Genomic DNA, 20,733 nt, shown 5'->3' on the forward strand with positions numbered 1-20,733 from the left:
AACCCACACTTCACCGAGTTCTACTGTTCTTACTCTGAAAGTATGCAGTACTTACTCTGTAAGTACTCAGAAACAACAGAGAGCGGGCTGTATTATGTAGTGTGCAGTGTTCTGCTGTTCTTACTCTGTAAGTACCCAGTAAGTACTCAGAAACAACAGAGAGCGGGCTGTATAATCCGTGTATCATTCGTTCATTTGATATTCAATTGAGAATCAAAATCGGAAAATTAAAAAACCAATTCGTTTTTTCGTTTTTTCGTTTTTGAATATAATACCAAAAAACGAATAACGGCTTGTATTTTGTATTTTTATTTGGTTATCCAAACAAAAATTGGAAATTTAAAAAACGGACCAGGAGCCGAATTTGATTTTGATTTTGAACTTGACCCATTTGTGTGCCCCGGAAGTTACTGATTTGTTTATTCTTGGTGGGTTTCTGTTGCGCGGGAGTTCACTGCAGTGTTATCTACACAGTCTGTATTGCTGTAGGCAGCATGGCCGGACTGGAACCACATTCTGGCCTAATTAAAGATCTTTTTGAAGGTGGTAAGACGCATGAAGAGATTTCGTGCACGTTGCAGCAAATGGGGATCCAGCGATGTTCTGCAATGAGTGTTAGAAGGTTCTGTGTTCAACACGACCTTAAGCGAAAAAGACATGTATTTTCTGTTGTCATATCGTCTTCTTTCACTGCAACGCGTTTAGTTCCTCTGAACAAGATAAAACTCTCCATCCTCAACTCCATCCAAAGCCTACAGCAATACAGACTGTGTAGATAACACTGCAGTGAACTCCCGCGCAACAGAAACCCACCAAGAATAAACAAATCAGTAACTTCCGGGCACACAAATGGGTCAAGTTCAAAATCAAAATCAAATTCGGCTCCTGGTCCGTTTTTTAAATTTCCAATTTTTGTTTGGATAACCAAATAAAAATACAAAATACAAGCCGTTATTCGTTTTTTGGTATTATATTCAAAAACGAAAAAAGGAAAAAACGAATTGGTTTTTTAATTTTCCGATTTTGATTCTCAATTGAATATCAAATGAACGAATGATACACGGATTCTGTATTATGTAGTGTGCAGTGTTCTGCAGTTCTTACTCTGTAAGTACCCAGTAAGTACTCAGAAACAACAGAGAGCGGGCTGTATTATGTAGTGTGCAGTGTTCTGCAGTTCTTACTCTGTAAGTACCCAGTAAGTACTCAGAAACAACAGAGAGCGGGCTGTATTATGTAGTGTGCAGTGTTCTGCAGTTCTTACTCTGTAAGTACATACCACTGACACCAATTTTTTGTTAAATCTTAATAAAAGCAAAAACAATCTGTACAACAATACATAACATTAAACTTATTTATTTATTTATTTACAATCATCATTGATTATATGTTTCTTTTAGGTAAAATGTTATATTTTTTGTTCTTCTTGATCTTCTTCTTCTTGTGCTTTTCCTTTTTTTCGTCTATCAGAAAGCAGGATGCGGAATCTTCTGCCCCTCTCCATCCTGCTTTTGTCCATAAGAAAAAAAAATGAATAAGTTTACTTTTTAGATGCAATTATATGTATCATTAATTTCAAAGCATGTCACACAAGGTTTTAGCCTTTAGCAAATACTCATTGTGCATTTATAAAGTATATATATATATATATATATAAACATACAGTTGGAAGTTTACATACACTCATGGACACAAATGTCATGGAAATGTTTGCAAATACAGATTTACACATGAGTGATCACAAAAATTATGCAAGATAGTTTTGTCACTGGATCAGAAATAATTTAATTAATCAACTGGCCAATAGGAAAGTTATAATAGCATCATGCTTTTTGGCAGTTTTTTTTTGGCAATAGATACATTAAAAAAGGTAAAGGGAAAATGAAGAGAGTAGGAAAGTTCAGAATTCTGCGGCTGAACCTAAAACTATCAGCTACACTGCTGGAATAAGCAAGGCAACTTTTTAACACTCTGGCCTCAAACATACAGGAAACGTGTATTGTGCTTAAAAGTTGTATCTGTGCAAGGAAACCAACAAATTTAGCGACATCTACTACTTCAGCCAAGAATGATCAAAACTACAACCACACAGACACACGCAAAGGCAACGTGTTGACACGTCTCAGAGGTATAAACTTATATATGTATATACTACGTCTTGTCTCTTGAACCCAATATTGTGAGATGAGTATCTCGTCACACCTTTTGTGAGCAGTGAACACTGCACATACACATTCAGTGTGAAACAGCTTAGCATGGAGCAGCAGCAAAGATGCATTAGTTAACAGCTGTAGTAATTATCTGGCTAATATATCAGATTAATCTGACCACAAACAAACTGCTCCAGACCACAGGGCACCTAAAGAGGACTTGTGATTAGGAAGGTTGATAATGTTATGCTTGATCTGTGTATTTCTGCAACTGAAAGTGAGAGAGAATTTAAACGATTTAAACAATAATTTACACATGCACACGGAGACACACACACACCTGAAGGACCTGCAGCCATGTCAGGAACAGATGTTAATTTGTCCACATGTTCCTTCAAAACTGTGCATTCATCATGTAGGAATTTGATTTCCACCTTTAGCTTTGCCACCTCAACTAAAAACAAAAACAAAAGAAAGTACAACATGTTAAGAGTGTAAAACCTTGTGCTGCTTGAGAAAATGTTTTAGGCTAATGGATTAATAAAAGTCACACCCCTAATGTATGTATCAAGTTTGCTTTAGTTTAATAAATGGTTTCATTTATAATTACATATAAATTATACAGATGCAGTTAGTCACATTTAAGGGGGAGGGGGGATCACTGTTTGTAAAATGCCTGGATGATGGGGCAAAAATATATACAGTGCCTCAAATAGGGCAGTGCAACAAGATGATATGTTTCATTATGACAATAAAAAAATGTCTATTGTTTAGTATTAAGGTCTATCATCTATATCGTTGCAAAATACAACTTATTTTTTTGTTGCCTGGGTGATGCACCAAGGCTAATAGGATAGAAATGGGATAATAGGACAGCCCTACATCAGGATAGAAATGTTTGATCAAATTGCAAGGCCCTACCTCCGAGTACTATTCAACCCCCTACAGATTTTGCAAGTTAAACAGTCACAATTAACATATAATCGTGAAATATGGCCTATACGTGGCCCTGGACATGTTAAATACACTGTAGCAAAAAAATTATTCTCTGTTAAATTCATTTTGAAACATTTTGAAAAGTTAAAAATGGTCAATTATTATCCAACAATTCAAACCACCAGAATTCTGTGTGGTTCCCTCAAGTTTTAAAATGTATTTGAGCTATTACAAACAATGAGCTTCACATGCTTGGATTAATTTTTTTTCTGACTACAAAAGCCCCTCCCTAAACAAAAGAACAGCACTCATACATGGTAAGCATGGAAAACACTTGTCACAGATAAAACCTTGGAGGGTCACAAGGCTGGCAAGGGCTATAAAACCCTTTCAATGAGTTGGGCCTTTATGTCTTTGCTGTCGGGAGCATCATCCAGAAGTGGAAGGATTATGTAGCTACTTTTAACCTTACATGCCCTGGACAGCCTTTCAAAGTTTCCTCCTGTGCAGAGATCAGTCTTGTCTAAATGGTCATGGCTAGCTAATGGTGGTGGGGACATTGGTTTCAAAAAATACCATAAGTAATGAATTACATCACAATAGTTCCAAGCAAAATACTTAACATAAAGTCTTATAGTGACAATATATGTAATGGACTACCTTAGAAGGGAAACTAGTCGAGCATGTTCGTATAGATATCTATCCAAAGCCAAAACTATTAATACATTACCTTTAACCCTTTGATGCGCAACACAGGTTTGCAATAAATTAATTTAAATTTAAATTAATTTAATCATTCAGTATTCAGTATTTTGGATCATAGTGCATCCTTATTTTATTTTGTATTTTCTTACTTTTTTAATAAAAGCTCTTTTTGTATCACTACTCCTCTAATGTGCAACATGGGTCAAAAATGGCCAGCAAGATATATCATAGAACCCATAGAAATCACAGCAGATGTATAATATTCGGTTGCTGCATTTCAATTTATATAATATCCACTGTCACCTTGGCTGCTTGACCTGCTTCTTTCTTGTCTTGATGCTTCATCCTTGGTCACACCTGTCTCTTCATTGTCCACATATTTTTGAGGAAGAAGTCTTTTTGGTCTTTCCATCTTAGGGCACAGAGTAAAAATGTTCATGAAATTTGTAAATGAAAACAAAAAAATATACTGTTTTGTCAAAAACCTATTTAACATTCATTTTTTTGTTGTTGTGCAGTAATTTTGTAGATCATAGATATGAGACTGTATAAACATACATAGTTTGAATCAGAACTGAAAATAATTATTGAATTAAATTATTATTAACACTAAATTTTTTGTTGTTGATACTTATGTGTACTAAATAAGGGTATGTTGTTTGACGGTTGTGTATTATTATTAATATTAGTGCATATTTCATATTGTAAGACTGCACCCTTAACTTTAATATTAGTTAGGATGTCTGAATCATTAATTGAAAATACTTTTATTTAGAAATGTATGTAACTTTATTAAATAATTAAATAAATGTTGGATGAACGAACTATTTTACAAAAAATGTTTGATTAAATAAATTTTACAATAATAAAGATGTGTAAAATAAAGAGCAGTGCATTTATAAAAAAGAGAAGCTCAAAAATGGTAGTATATTAAAATTATTATAAAACACAATACATTAATAAGTATGAAATACACAAAGTTAAATTACTGCATTAATATGTGAATGATAATTTGTTATAATAATAGTAGGAAACATTGTGTTTTTCTGAACATATTTTCTGCAGACTAAACATAACAATACAATATTTAAATGTAATTTGATATTATGTTAAAAATCCATCAGGTCTAGTGCATTTCATATACTGTAATGTTACAAAACAATCCAAATAAGCAAATATTTAAAATAATAAACTGAATGAAGGAAAGGTTGAAATAAAATAATCCCTGATTATCTACACATAAATGAATTGCAAACCAAATTAACCAGCTGAGGATCTAACAATCATGGCTGGGTTTAAGATCATTAAGTCTGATGTTCTTAATGTTAAGATGCTTTTGGAAAACAGATCATTATAAGTTCTATATACCATAACTGTAAATATTAAAAAGAAAATCCTGCATAAAAATGACCTAGACGTATTGTTAAACTATCAATTAATATGTAATTATTAAGTATTAATGAGTAGAGCAGACCATCATGGATCAATATTAATAATAATAATAATAATAATAATAATAATATTACTCTACTAACATTACTAACTATGAAACTTTTTAATGGATTCAAAGGGTGCATTTTCCGATCCTATGGCCGTCACAAAAAAAATAGCTTTATATTTTGCTTCTTGTTTGAGCAGACCGCTCTATTGGACATTCTCAGTACCACCTTAAATTGCGCAACATACTTTCTATTCCTGCAGCAATATTTAAGGTGGAATGGGGGAAAATGATGCGCCACTTAAGGTGTAACAGGGTATTTGAACCAAAAAAAAAAACTCACAACAGCCTTGTTATTTTCTTTGAAGTAATTTTGTTATGAACCCTATAGCTTCAGTTAACCTAGCTATCACTACAAATCCATGCTGTCGGGAGCAGAGCAAAAAACGTTGCTGAGGAGCTGTGTGTTGACCAGCTAGAGGATTTATAATTTAAACTAGTTAAGCTAAGATTGGTAACATCTATGTATGTTGACTTAAAATCAATAAACCCTATTATGCATATCAATATTAATGTCTCATATCATATTCCACCTTACCTCGCTCCATGCTTAACAGCCAGTGTTGTAGTACAAACAGTTAACCAAGTGAACTAAGTTTAAATTCTCAGTACTCCACCTACTGGAAGGGAGGTTTAGCAATACTGCTAGCTTGTAATGCTTTCAATTTTTTTTTGTCGCAAACCAATTCCAAGGTACCTATAACTAGTCTACAAAGTAAATAAAATAACAGTAAAACAGAAAAAAACATTTTCTAAATAAATAATTAGTAAAATAAATACAAAAAATGTTGACCCATCTTGACAATATCACTTAATTAATTATTGGGTTTGATCATTTGAACAAGGCATAAAATGAAATTATATTAATAATAATATTATTACAGTAATCATAATAAAAACGTATTATTATTATTATTATTATTATTATTATTATTTTATATTTAACTATATATATATATATATATATATTATATATTCAAATTTTGTTTTATTTAAAAGGGTATAAGTGCTTTGTTATGCTATATTATTGTTATGTTTGTCACATTTAATCGTCTTAAAATTACAATAATATTGTTTTTCGTAATAATGTATTTGACAAAACATTGTCCACAAAAATGTTATTATGAAACACATATGCATGTATTACTTTTTGTTTGACAGCAACAAATTAAAAGAAAATATATTATGGCCAATTAGACATTTACGAGAGTAAATGTGAATGCAGCAGGAAATGACGTCAGGACCGCAGGAGTTGTTTGGAAAACTGAGTGGCACAAAGCGAGGGAGCCAGCAGCCGTGAAAAAAGGAGACACGAAAGGAAAAAGGTAAAATCAGTTTAGGTTTACTATCTATCATTGACATGAGTAAAGCGTTACTTACTGGAATTATATCGCGGTCACGCCATCTGCACTTAGAAAACGCTCGGTCGCGCTATCTACACCGAGAACTGGAGTGCGCGTCTAAGCCGTGTATTACGGTAGCCGCGTGCACAGCGCACCCGGAGGAGCAGAGACTGGCGCTTCTCGTGCAGAGACTTAAAATGGAACAGAAACTAGTTTTACACCCAAATAAACATGATTTAATGAGGGATAATCCACAAATATACACCAGAAAGACCACTGCTTATCTGTAGAGCAGTGTAACGTTTTGGAAAAAGAGCTATTAAATAAGCAAATCAAATTAATATCATATCACAGCACTAAATTCTTAGTGATCTTTTTCTCATATATCCCAGATAAATGTTTGAAGTGATATTACCGTATCATTTTGGAGTAATTTGATACCAAAAATGTCCATTCGTTTTTTTTTTAAAGATATTTCGGGGCTATAAAACAAAAAAAAAATCTAATTGTTATCATATTAGACAATGAAATCCGTGAAGAAGACATTCCATACTGTTAATGTTATTCATGTCAAGTGATATTACTGTAAAATTTTAGAGTAAAATATATTTAGAGAAAAATATCTAATCTAATCAAATTGTTATCCAATGCTACCAAGACAGCCTTAAAGAACACATTCCATACTAATAATGACATGAATAACAAAGAATATTACTGTATCATTTTGGAGTAATTGGATACCAAACTTAAGAAAAAATGTCCAATCGCTTTAGCATAAACCACATTTCAAAGTCCTATAAAACCAGCAAATCAAATGGTTATCCAATGCTACCAAGACAGCCTTAAAGAAAACATTCCATACTAATAATAGATTGAGTAACAAAGAATATTACTGTATCATTTTGGAGTAATTGGATACCCAACTTAGGAAAAATGTCTATTCGGTTGTACTTAAACCACATTTCGGAGTCCTATAAAACCAGCAAATCAAATGGTTATCCAATGACACTCAGACAGTCTTGAAGAACACATTCCATTAATGGCATGAGTAACAAAGGATATTACTGTATCATTTTGGAGTAATGGTATACCAAACTTAGGAAAATGTCTATTCGGTTATGCATAAAACAGATTTAGAGTCCTATAAAACCAGCAACTTAAATTGTTATCCAGTTCCACAAAGACTGTCTTAAAGAACCCATGTTATACTATTAATGACATGAGTAACAAAGGATATAACTGTATTATTTTGGAGTAATTGAATACCAAACTTAGGAAAAATGTCTGTTCGCTTTTGCATAAACCACATTTCAAAGTCCTATAATACCAGCAAATCAAATTGTTATTCAAGGCACCAGAACAGTCTTGAAGAACACATTCCATGGAATGTGTTCTTTAAGACTGTCTTGGTGGTATTGGATAACATTTTGATTTTTTGGTTTTATAGGACTCCGAAATCCTTCCACTTCTGGATGATGCTCCCGACAGCAAAGACATAAAGGCCCAACTCATTGAAAGGGTTTTATAGCCCTTGCCAGCCTTGTGACCCTCCAGGGTTTTATCTGTGACAAGTGTTTTCCATGCTTACCATGTATGAGTGCTGTTCTTTTGTTTAGGGAGGGGCTTTTGTAGTCAGAAAAAAAATTAATCCAAGCATGTGAAGCTCATTGTTTGTAATAGCTCAAATACATTTTAAAACTTGAGGGAACCACACAGAATTCTGGTGGTTTGAATTGTTGGATAATAATTGACCATTTTTAACTTTTCAAAATGTTTCAAAATGAATTTAACAGAGAATAATTTTTTTGCTACAGTGTATTTAACATGTCCAGGGCCACGTATAGGCCATATTTCACGATTATATGTTAATTGTGACTGTTTAACTTGCAAAATCTGTAGGGGGTTGAATAGTACTCGGAGGTAGGGCCTTGCAATTTGATCAAACATTTCTATCCTGATGTAGGGCTGTCCTATTATCCCATTTCTATCCTATTAGCCTTGGTGCATCACCCAGGCAACAAAAAAATAAGTTGTATTTTGCAACGATATAGATGATAGACCTTAATACTAAACAATAGACATTTTTTTATTGTCATAATGAAACATATCATCTTGTTGCACTGCCCTATTTGAGGCACTGTATATATTTTTGCCCCATCATCCAGGCATTTTACAAACAGTGATCCCCCCTCCCCCTTAAATGTGACTAACTGCATCTGTATAATTTATATGTAATTATAAATGAAACCATTTATTAAACTAAAGCAAACTTGATACATACATTAGGGGTGTGACTCTTTTATTAATCCATTAGCCTAAAACATTTTCTCAAGCAGCACAAGGTTTTACACTCTTAACATGTTGTACTTTCTTTTGTTTTTGTTTTTAGTTGAGGTGGCAAAGCTAAAGGTGGAAATCAAATTCCTACATGATGAATGCACAGTTTTGAAGGAACATGTGGACAAATTAACATCTGTTCCTGACATGGCTGCAGGTCCTTCAGGTGTGTGTGTGTCTCCGTGTGCATGTGTAAATTATTGTTTAAATCGTTTAAATTCTCTCTCACTTTCAGTTGCAGAAATACACAGATCAAGCATAACATTATCAACCTTCCTAATCACAAGTCCTCTTTAGGTGCCCTGTGGTCTGGAGCAGTTTGCTTGTGGTCAGATTCATCTGATATATTAGCCAGATAATTACTACAGCTGTTAACTAATGCATCTTTGCTGCTGCTCCATGCTAAGCTGTTTCACACTGAATGTGTATGTGCAGTGTTCACTGCTCACAAAAGGTGTGACGAGATACTCATCTCACAATATTGGGTTCAAGAGACAAGACGTAGTATATACATATATAAGTTTATACCTCTGAGACGTGTCAACACGTTGCCTTTGCGTGTGTCTGTGTGGTTGTAGTTTTGATCATTCTTGGCTGAAGTAGTAGATGTCGCTAAATTTGTTGGTTTCCTTGCACAGATACAACTTTTAAGCACAATACACGTTTCCTGTATGTTTGAGGCCAGAGTGTTAAAAAGTTGCCTTGCTTATTCCAGCAGTGTAGCTGATAGTTTTAGGTTCAGCCGCAGAATTCTGAGCTTTCCTACTCTCTTCATTTTCCCTTTACCTTTTTTAATGTATCTATTGGCAAAAAAAAAACTGCCAAAAAGCATGATGCTATTATAACTTTCCTATTGGCCAGTTGATTAATTAAATTATTTCTGATCCAGTGACAAAACTATCTTGCATAATTTTTGTGATCACTCATGTGTAAATCTGTATTTGCAAACATTTCCATGACATTTGTGTCCATGAGTGTATGTAAACTTCCAACTGTATGTTTATATATATATATATATATATATATATATATATATATATATATATATATATATATATATATATATATATATATATATACTTTATAAATGCACAATGAGTATTTGCTAAAGGCTAAAAACTTGTGTGACATGCTTTGAAATTAATGATACATATAATTGCATCTAAAAAGTAAACTTATTCATTTTTTTTTCTTATGGACAAAAGCAGGATGGAGAGGGGCAGAAGATTCCGCATCCTGCTTTCTGATAGACGAAAAAAAGGAAAAGCACAAGAAGAAGAAGATCAAGAAGAACAAAAAATATAACATTTTACCTAAAAGAAACATATAATCAATGATGATTGTAAATAAATAAATAAATAAGTTTAATGTTATGTATTGTTGTACAGATTGTTTTTGCTTTTATTAAGATTTAACAAAAAATTGGTCTCAGTGGTATGTACTTACAGAGTAAGAACTGCAGAACACTGCACACTACATAATACAGCCCGCTCTCTGTTGTTTCTGAGTACTTACTGGGTACTTACAGAGTAAGAACTGCAGAACACTGCACACTACATAATACAGCCCGCTCTCTGTTGTTTCTGAGTACTTACTGGGTACTTACAGAGTAAGAACAGCAGAACACTGCACACTACATAATACAGCCCGCTCTCTGTTGTTTCTGAGTACTTACAGAGTAAGTACTGCATACTTTCAGAGTAAGAACAGTAGAACTCGGTGAAGTGTGGGTTTAAAGTTCTTTTTAGAACAGGGGTTATAAAAAGCAGCTTTACAGGACAAGGTGTGCACCAGGACTCCAGGAGCAAGACAAAGGCAACAACGGTGAGAAGAGTCGAGCAGAAAAGGACTGAAGATGGAAACCTATCCACCATTATCCATTAAAATAAATCCTTGTGTTTTCTGTGTATTAACAAATAAATTTCCTTTGAAATCTCAGCATTATCTTTTTATTCAAACTAATAAAATATATTAGAATGATAAGTCCCTTGGGTATGACTGGAATGAAACCTTTATAACTATCATGAACAAAATGTTTAAATAAGACACACATATATATACATACATTAATATTGCACCAGACATTTAGGGAAAGTGCAGGCAATGACATATCCAGTTTTATATACTGTTGTTCCTGGTAATTAATTTGTACCTACATTTAAGTACTAGGAGAACCCCATAAGTATTTTAAATAAACTGATAAATACAGAAACGTTATACCATATGTTTTGGTAAAGTACACGGTAAGTGTCAGAAAGTTACCCAGTTGTTACTCTCTTGTTCCTGGTTCTTTCTGTGTTCTTTATTTATACTTACAGTTAAGTACCTGTAGGACCCGGTAAGTATGTTGAATGTACCCTGGTTCATACAGAGAACTTACACCGTAAGTAATGGGTACATACAGAGAACTTACACCGTAAGTAATGGGTACTTACCCTCTAAAACGCGGGCTGTATTATAAAGCGTTACCCAAGATTCAATAAGAGTCAGTAACGATGAGGTTCTCATGGTCAAGTTCTTGTTAATGTTGATAACAACACTGGGTCTGTTGCTCCATAAGAGTAAAACAGCAGTTTAAGGGTATCAGGTCGACAACACAAAGTATGAGAGGACTGGAATTAATTACTTAAAATTTTCATTTCATTTCACTTAAATGTACAGTGTATCAAAGTAGCCCCATCATTTCAACATTATCATTGTGATCCATCACACCTGCACACGCCCCCCCACAGCAAGAACATAGCAGACGTATGTGGTCTAGTATGAAGATGATCCGTGCAGAGACTCAAGAGAACTCCAGACAAACTCCAGACGAACTAAACTACAACTTTTATATATTTACATTCTACTAAAATATATTCATTTACAATCAGCATATATGCAGCTGAAACAGGGAACAGCCTAGTGCATCCCACATTATATTATCAACATTAACATTTTAGCCCTTTCAGAGCTGAATTATCTTCAGTGATGGAAAAAAAAATTAAGAATGCTGTTTTTTTCGTCTGTAATGCATAGAAAAGAAGACCCTCATATTCTGCTATAAAATTTATAGAACAAACAAATGCAGTTAACTTAAATATTTAATTATTTATTGTTTTTTATTTCCATTGCATTGTAATATTTTATCATTCATTTTGACCTTTTTATTTCATAAACCACCCCTTAACAGTAAACAAACATGATTTAAAAAGGGTTCTAAATCACATTAAATTAGTACACATAATATGGTACCACAATGGCTCTAATGCTACGGTTCTTCCAGTGCAGTGGCAAAGTTACTGTTTCAATGGTTTTTAAACTTGTCCATTTGGCTGGTTCATGGTCTATTCTAATGGACGACAACTCTCAAATAGTGTTATGTTTAAAATAAAGAATATACATGATGTTCATTGTAATGGATGCATGGTCTCAAAGGGTTAATGTAACATTATAGTCATTATGACTTTTAGAAAATTGTGTTTTGTGGAGAGGCTATAGGATCCTGTGGTGCCATCTAAGCTTTTGTTCTTAATGTTATTTTTTCCCCTTACATAACTTTTACCTGTATACTTTAAGTAGTTTTAAAACCAGTACTTTTACTGGTTTTCACTTTTACTTTAAGAATAAAAAGCTTGAGTTGATATTTTAATTTCTACAAAAGTATTTCATACCCTAGTATCTATACTTCTTCCTACAGAGTAATAAATAGGAATACTTTTTTCACTTTTTTTTTTGCTTATGCTAACAGATGAGAAGGCTACAGTGTGGAAGAAGTCTATATAGTGGAGAAAACCCATCATATTTATACAATATTCAATAAGAGTCATGATGACGCAGATTAGGCCTATTCCAGTTTTCCAGTGTAGGGATCAGGGAATAGTGATTAGTGTGAAACACTCTGAACACTGCATGACTCTGCAGATGGACTCTGTATATTATACGGTGCTCGGTTGCCTGTGTGTTGGGCGTGACTGGGCAGTGAGCGGGTCACCGGCAGTGTGCTGGTTTCAGAGTCTGTGTTTAAGAAATGAAAAGTGGCCGGCTGTGGAAACCATAATGAACAGGGCGCTCTGGCAGCAGCAGGATGTGGCCGGGACGCTCCACCAGACGCCCACAAAGAGGCAGGGAAAGAGTGAGGCTTTTGGTAAACAAGGTCACAGGATTGGATTTTAGAGTCATAACAATGAGGTGAATGTGCTGCGTGTGCGAGTGATTCACAGCCTCCATTATAGTGAACTTCCACAACACAGAGGCATCCAGAACAACAGCATATTTGCAAAACGGAACAGAAAAACACAAACACCTTTACCAGGAGTTCCTTTTTTATTGAGTTGTGCTGCCTATGGCAACCTTATCCAGAGCAGTTTAACAGGAGTATCGTTTAAAAAAAGGCAATAAATATGGAGAGTATAAAAAAATCAAGCCAAAAAGCATGTAGCGGAGTAGTAATTAACACAGACACAGTCTGGGCAGGTACATGCTGCTGCTGCTGCTGCTGCTGAGAGATGTCTTCATCCTGCTGCTACGCTTTAGAGCAGATCAACAGACCTGGAACACAACACAAATATACACATTAGTGTAAATTCAGGGGATCAGAAGGGGTTAGTGCGCCTTATTGCTTATTAATTTTTTTAATTTTGGAGCTTGCAGGATGGTAGATTAACATAAAACTATATATAACTATTTGGTTTTAACGCAAATGTTAAATTTGCATTTTTTTCTCCTAATTTGGTCATATCCAGTGTCCAAAAGAAATCACATGATACTACCAGTGCTCAAAGTAAGAAGACTAACACATTTTGCTTTTTTTTAGGCCTAAACACACCAAGTTCAACATGTTCATAACTACTGAAACTGTCTGTTAGAGCCCTATTTAGGCAACCTATAGGCGGGCCATCAACTACACACCATGTAGCATAGTTTGGGGCGTGGCAGTGTGTCATAACGACGAGAAAAGTATGCCTTGCACAGCTCAAAACACAAAAAAACATGTACTAATTATCTTAACTAATTATGGGTGTGTTTTGGATGTAACATGAAATAAACCAATCAGCATGTCACGTGCTTCTCAGCAGAGGAAACTGAGCCGCTCGTTCACATTGTGAAAGTGCGTGAGCTGGTCATTTACAGGGAAAAACAATCTTATTTTATTTTATATTCAGTTTACTGTTGATGTAAAAGTTGGATTTAAACCACTGTTTCCTTGAGTCCCTGCATTTAGTGCAGCATTGTCAAGATAGCGGTAAACATCTCATGACTGTTGCCTAGGCTCATTTTAGTTAGTGGTGCGCCTGTGTTTTCTGTTTCAGAAATTTACCTAAACACGCCATACTTCAATACCACCACGCCCATGAGCGTAGATATATTCAAATAGACTGTTGGTCGGGGTGTAAGATAGCAATGAACATTGCAACACAGCTTGCACAGAATGATAGACAGGGCCATTTACGTTACCTAAAGAAACTTGACAACACCTCATTTTAGGAATTTAGTAAGAACATAATGTACAGACTAAAGCGTACCTTTGTTCGTTCTGGATATGGTTGATTACGTCTCCGTACACGAAGTTAAACAGCTGCTCCTTTGACTTGGTTCCATCAAGCTCCACTGTAAATACAAACACACACTTAATTTACACATTGAAGATGGTTACATTTGTGTAATTCAGTTAGACAATATGAATTAACAAAGTTTTGTCCACTCTCCAGTCCTGGACTGGACTAATTCTGTTGATGCTACTGTAGATGTGGCACTACATGTCCTATCAGTAACTCTAACTCATTAACTGTTCCATTAATTCCAGAGAGAACAAAATCATGGAATGGAAAATGCATCCATGGTCCAGATGTAAACGCATGGGGTCTACTGGGACAGAGCCATGAACGTGAATAACTGTGTGTATTATTGAGATTATACCACAGTTCCATTATTGCTGTTTTTTAAGATTTTGAGTTAAAGAGGAGGAGAAAATACAATCTGTTTGGTTATAAAAACTATGCGAGAAAAAAAAAAAAAATAGTTCCATTGCTGCTCTGTTTGTAGCGGCGCTGTTTGGTTTGTAAGCGCTGCATCGTTGCTAGGTTACCTGTATGTGGCGGAGTAATACATGGAGAGCTTCGGTTACAGTGCATTACCGGTTGATAACGGCGTATTCACTATTTGATGTTTCAAGAACACAAATTCCCATACATATACACATACACATGCGTGAGTTACCTACCAACATCAACTCCTAGGTCCTCCATCATTTTGGTATGTTTGACATACATGGGCCAAACATGACCATCAAACAGACCAGGTGGGTCTGGCACGGCATAGTTCCTTGAGCTGTTAAACACAAACACACAGGTATAATTTGTGAGCAGGCCTGGCTTTAAAAGTATGCCTACATAATCAGAAACTTAAAAAAAGACCCAAAACATATAAAAGCATGTGCAAATGTTTTCCGTTAGTATGATGGCATTTCTACACACGAGAACCTTTTCTTATGATTGTAAGTGCCAACTTCACTACTCACCATCTCCTCTTTTTGCACTCCTCGTATGGGATGGATATGAAGTAGCGCTGGTCACATACATCAATCAGGGGTCTGCAAGGAAATCAGAAAATAAATATATTGTTAAATAAGTTAAGTAACAGGTCTGAAGCTGGGTTACTGTGCTCTGACTGCTGCATTTAGTTAACTGCACAGATCTGTTCATACCATTCCTCCATATCCTATTTATATATGCACTCAGCACACTGTCTATATATAGTAACTCTGACACTGACGCTGGCTGGGCGTCTTCTACTAGAATTTTAAGTTGACGTATAAAACAAAAGACATTTTATGTGTTTAATAAAGATATTATTTGAAATATAGCACTAATACTAAGAGGCTGCTGTGTTTAATGCATTCGTTATTCTACTGATTCTGTCAGTGCTGTGTGTTCGAGACAAATGCTTCACCTGTAGGTGTAGAGCAGAAACCCCTCCACTATGAGGATGTGTGTATCCTCATCTCTGGACCGTGGGATGATCTCGGAGTCCAGAGTGTTGTTGACGCCATGCGAGCGCTCAAACTTCACCGGGTTGTCACGCCAGGCGTAGATGGTGCTCATCATGGCGTCCATGTCCAGAGCTGTGATGACTACACACACACACACATGCACAGACACACACGCACACACAAACAGCCAATGAGATGGCAGGACAGTGGTGGACGTTTTAGACGTCTTCGTTAAAAGCATGCAAACTGTGTTACACACACTGCAGGACATAAGTTTGGAAACACCTCGCCTTCTTTACAAATCTGAACACATTTTAGCACTGTTAAACTGGAAAACTGAACTGAACCGATGTAAAATCAGAGACTTCGTATTGCACTAAATCATTTTACATAGTAGTTTTTCTATAAGATGTAAAATGTTTAATTTCTATGAAATCACTGCTGAAATGATCAAATATTTTACCATTTGTAACTGAACTTAATCAATTGCTACAAAGCGTAGAATAATACAATATTATTATTTTTTTTATTTTCTTAACTTACTATTATTACTAAATACAGATTTGTATTTAAACTGAACTGTTTTCTAAAGAGTCACATTTTTTAGTTCTATTTAATTTTTTATGATATATCTATAGGTTGCAAATTAACTGAACAATTTCACTTTTTAAAAAGCTAGATGTCTCCAAACTTAAGGCAGTGTAAGTAAAGTCAGACACATACACACACACACACACTCACTCACACACACACACACCCACACACACGAATTCCCCCCACAACACACACACACAAAAAAAAAAGACCAAACCCAGCCAGAAGACCCCGGCTTACCATCATACTGCTTAAATCCATCTTCACCAACTTCAATCTCATCTTGGGGCTGAAACATACATGGATGAGATGTACTCGTGTACATTCAGCGGCAGCGGCTGATTGGACGATTCTCAGCTTTACCAGCACACACCAAGTCTATCCCTCAGCTATAAAGCCAAACTGACTTTGCTGCAGTTTCACTGCGGATACTAGGGGTGTAACGATTCACATTGTCCAGCTTTTGATGCTGTACAGTAGGGCTGCAACTAATGGTTATTTTGGTAGTCAAATAATCTGATGATTAATTTTTCGATTAGTCGATTAGTCAGTGATTATTTCTGTCCTCCATCCCTAAAAGCAACAGAAACAGCTGAACATAAGATTTAAAAAAACATTTAAATGTCCAGATGCCATTTAAATGTTCAGACTTTACTGAGTAAATATGTAATTTGTTGTGTTTTGGCTCTTTGTAGACATGGATCAAGTTTAGTGTTAAGATTAGTTTAAGCCCATTATTAGGGCTGAGGATCTTTTAAAAATGTTTGACACCAATTATGATTTGATACTTTGAATTAGATACAGATACTCAAACAATACATTTTTTTAAACCAACAGTGACAACTATTCTCCCACAACGTGTTTATGTAACAGCCGACATGAGAAATCTCGTTATCTTTTTGTCATTATGAGAGACTCCATCTTTTAGGACTTTGTTGGAACAAACAAAGCATTTTGTTAGTTGCACTTTATTAGTAACAAAGTCAACAGAATTACTTGTGCTTAAACTACATATATGTTCCTTAAGAATATTGGCTAGATGCACTTTAGATTTTAATAGTTCCTTTAAAAACATATCAGCATTAGTTTACTTAAAAAATATATATAGTAATAATATAGTAATAATACTGTACTGTAGTGTGGTTTATTCTCCCAGACTAGATCCTTTTTACCGTATTATAATATCTCAGGGTACAGAGAGAGGGAGGAGGCAGCGGGAGTGAGAGCGACAGAGTGAGCGAGCGAGAAATTTCAGCACAACGGCAGTGTTTAGACAATTTTAATAATTTGTGCTTCCTTTTTTTTTTACTTTGCAGTGTGCACTCTCCGAGCATTTATGCGCATTTCACGCAAAGTATCGAAAATACTCACCATATTTTTTTTGACAATTAAATTTGTAGACAACAAATTTAAATAATTGGCATTGTCAATTATATTGACCAACTGTTGCAGCCCTACTGTACATATTTCAGCTTCAATATCATAGCTCAATTTCATTTGATAGGACAAATCAATTAACATTTTGTCTAAAAAAGAATTAAACAGTGCAGTTGAGCTATAAATTATATAAATATAAAACTGATGCCAAAAAAAACAAAAACAATTCAGGTGTCTAATATTAATCACTGTTTTACACACTGAACTGAAATCCTTACACCCTTAGTATAAACACAGTGGCTGCACAGGCTTACTACAGGACTAACAACAGCTCTGCTTACAATACACACACATACACACTAACACACACTCAGTACTCACCTTGAAGAAGTCATCCTGGTGCACTACGCAGCAGTTGGGCAAGGTACGGGTCAGTTTGTCAGTCAGGGTGGTCTTACCCCCGTTAGTTACACTGAAACACAAACCAAAAGAACCTCATTAACAAAATGTGCTGGAAAATTATTATTATTATTATTGTATATCAAAATTCTCACTAGCATGTTTATTATTGATTTACAGCAGAGACAGTGCGTAATGTATTTGCAGCACAGTTCTAAATATAGAATTAGTGCTGGAAATTATACGCATCTAAAAGGTTATAGCTATGCTATTAACATTTACAATCATTATAAATGTCATAAAAACAAGTTAACAGCAAAAAAGCTGCCAATAAAGGATAGTGCCGATTACTGTATAATAAAGATAGCAGTTTACTGTAAATAAGCAACACAATTTTACAGCTTTTTTAGAGTAAGTTATGGCTTTAATAAATGCATTATGACTGTGTCATTGTTGCTTCAGATTTATAATTTATAGTTTATATGTAAATAACTGATTAATTGACATTTTATGTTTTTTTTTCCCCCAGTGTTTAGTCTCAAAACAAAGCAGTACATTTCTGGGAAACTTCTTTCATTTAACTACTAATTTTCCCTGACATGTTACAACCATTATGTCTATTATTATGAATTAATAATACCCAACACTGTACATAAACACTCAGCAATGCATGATTAAGATCCTTTAAACAGGGTTAGCTGCACTATTACATGAGCATGGTGCATTGATAGCTTAGTTTTTTCCTTTGATGCACAGGCTCTATAATTGTATTTATTTATCATGAAATATCCATTATTTAAATGGTTTTATTTTATTTAACTTATATAAAGTATAGTCCTGTAATGATAATTAGACCCACTGTCCCATTATGTTTATCCCAAAATGCTGACTTTAAAAACAGCTATTTAACTCATTTTTAGGATATTTTAAGAAGTATTATTATTTTATAAGACTAAAAAAGTACAATTTAAAACTATGCAATTGTATTATTATACAACTAAATGTTCACATGAGTGGCATGAAATGGTCTTAAAATGAAAATAATATCGTTTATTACAATTATTTATCGGGCAATATATCGTCCACACAATACTGCACTGTTTTACAGCAGAGCACAGTTAATATCGAGTTATTTACTGCATATATTTAACGTTACTGTAAGAAATGCAGCAGCTGGTTACAGTGCGGGGTCTCACCTCCCATATGCCAGCTAGCAAAGCTAATAGGCTCATTATTACCAGTTAATAACACCCAATACTGCACATAAACACTCAGTAACTCACCATTAAGCGCGTTTAAACGCGAATAGCTGCGTTATTACACTGATATAAAGCGTTAATATCGTTTTTTCTCCGATCAATGGGAAGCCACGTGCTCCCTCCGCCATACACTCACCCGCCGATGCCGATGACGTACTTCATCCTGGACACTGGGCGCGCGGGCGGTCGGTCAGCCGGTAGGTCTCTCGGGCTCGTTCGTTGGTTTCGTTACTGAACGGAGGCTCGCGGGAGCTGGAGGACCGGGAGAGAGCGCGCGTGGGCAGAGAGAGAGAGAGAGGGATGGAGGGTCGCGTGCCGTCAGCTACTTTTCTGCTCCATGGTGCTGCGGGAACGCGGAGCTACACGAGCTTCACCGGAGGGCGCGAGGCGCGGAAAGGGAAGAGAGAGCGTGCAGAGCGCGCACACGGGCTTTACTGCCCACGACCCTCTCCCTGATTGGGTATTTAAGCAGAAACACGCCAACGGAGAGCGCCACCAGCAGCCAATCAGAGAGCAAGACGTTCAATAGACGCGCCCTTTTCAGAGGGAGAGAGAGGGGGCGGTGTTACATATATTTCATAAAAATAGAGTTTTACACTGTGGGTTTATAAAGAATGTGTTTATATTTCCTCCCTCCACCTTCCCTCCCTCCCTCTCTCTCTCTCGCACACTTTTACTATTTCACTCTCTCTCTCTTTCACTCTTTCTCGTTCTCTATTTCTCTCTCGCGCGTTCTTTCTCTCTTTAACTCTTTCACTCGTTCTCTCTCATTATTTTTTCTCTCTTGGTTACTGTTTAAATCTTTCTCTCTCTTACACTCTCTTTCTTTCACTTTTTTTCTCTGTCACTATTTCTCGTTTTCTCTCTCTTTCATTCTTTCACTAGTTGTCTCTTTCACTCTCTTTCACTCGTTCTCTCTCTCTTTTACTTTTTCTTTCTCTTTTTGACCACTGTTTGTTGGTTGGGATGAACACTGTTCACATTGTTTTTATGGGTAAATAATATATATTGGGTTGTAAAATATGTTATAATAATGTGCTTATAGTAAAAAAAAAAAAAATATATATATATATATATATATATATATATATATATATATATATATATATATATATTACTATAAGCACATTATTATAACATATTTTACAACCCAATTGTCTGTGTA

The 20,733-nt window shown here is 35.2% G+C and overlaps 1 protein-coding gene and 2 long non-coding RNA genes across 7 annotated transcripts; 1 reads left to right on the plus strand and 2 right to left on the minus strand.

Moving 5' to 3' along the window:
- Positions 1 to 1,328: 1,328 nt before the first annotated feature.
- On the minus strand, positions 1,329 to 6,786 carry LOC125804606 (uncharacterized). Of its 3 annotated transcripts, none has more exons than XR_007440734.1 (4): positions 6,670 to 6,786; positions 4,095 to 4,203; positions 2,491 to 2,604; positions 1,329 to 1,505 (listed from the first exon to the last, which is right to left on the minus strand). It is a non-coding gene; the product is annotated as an uncharacterized LOC125804606 (long non-coding RNA). The 3 variants fall into 3 exon arrangements; XR_007440732.1 differs by lacking the exon at positions 6,670 to 6,786 and adding an exon at positions 5,828 to 5,929; XR_007440733.1 differs by lacking the exon at positions 6,670 to 6,786 and adding an exon at positions 5,828 to 5,929 and having other exon boundaries at positions 1,329 to 1,508.
- Positions 6,500 to 10,342, plus strand: LOC111195036 (uncharacterized). 2 transcript variants are annotated; one of them, XR_007440731.1, is made up of 3 exons: positions 6,500 to 6,614; positions 9,022 to 9,135; positions 10,175 to 10,342. It is a non-coding gene; the product is annotated as an uncharacterized LOC111195036 (long non-coding RNA). The 2 variants fall into 2 exon arrangements; XR_007440730.1 differs by having other exon boundaries at positions 10,178 to 10,342.
- A 2,913-nt stretch (positions 10,343 to 13,255) lies between these two features.
- mibp2 (muscle-specific beta 1 integrin binding protein 2) lies at positions 13,256 to 20,010 on the minus strand. 2 transcript variants are annotated; one of them, XM_007241242.4, is made up of 8 exons: positions 19,705 to 20,010; positions 18,292 to 18,382; positions 16,774 to 16,822; positions 15,900 to 16,080; positions 15,469 to 15,540; positions 15,172 to 15,278; positions 14,474 to 14,558; positions 13,256 to 13,499 (listed from the first exon to the last, which is right to left on the minus strand). In XM_007241242.4, exons 1-8 carry the CDS (start codon positions 19,728 to 19,730, stop codon positions 13,481 to 13,483), a joined length of 630 nt encoding a protein of 209 aa, XP_007241304.2. In that variant the 5' UTR covers positions 19,731 to 20,010; the 3' UTR covers positions 13,256 to 13,480. The 2 variants fall into 2 exon arrangements, with proteins under 2 accessions (XP_007241304.2, XP_049339446.1); XM_049483489.1 differs by lacking the exons at positions 16,774 to 16,822; positions 19,705 to 20,010.
- Between the last annotated feature and the right edge of the window lie 723 nt (positions 20,011 to 20,733).

This window comes from Astyanax mexicanus, chromosome 9 (assembly GCF_023375975.1).
Source record: "Astyanax mexicanus isolate ESR-SI-001 chromosome 9, AstMex3_surface, whole genome shotgun sequence".
Taxonomy (NCBI): domain Eukaryota; kingdom Metazoa; phylum Chordata; class Actinopteri; order Characiformes; family Acestrorhamphidae; genus Astyanax; species Astyanax mexicanus.

Coding starts and splice junctions, on each gene's coding strand:
- mibp2 (XM_007241242.4), bottom strand. CDS start 19,730: ATGAAGTACGTCATCGGCATCGGCGG. Junction 16,823..18,291: donor ACCAGGATGACTTCTTCAAG/GTGAGTACTGAG, acceptor TGTATGTTTCAG/CCCCAAGATGAGATTGAAGT. Junction 14,559..15,171: donor GGACCTAGGAGTTGATGTTG/GTAGGTAACTCA, acceptor TTGTATTTACAG/TGGAGCTTGATGGAACCAAG.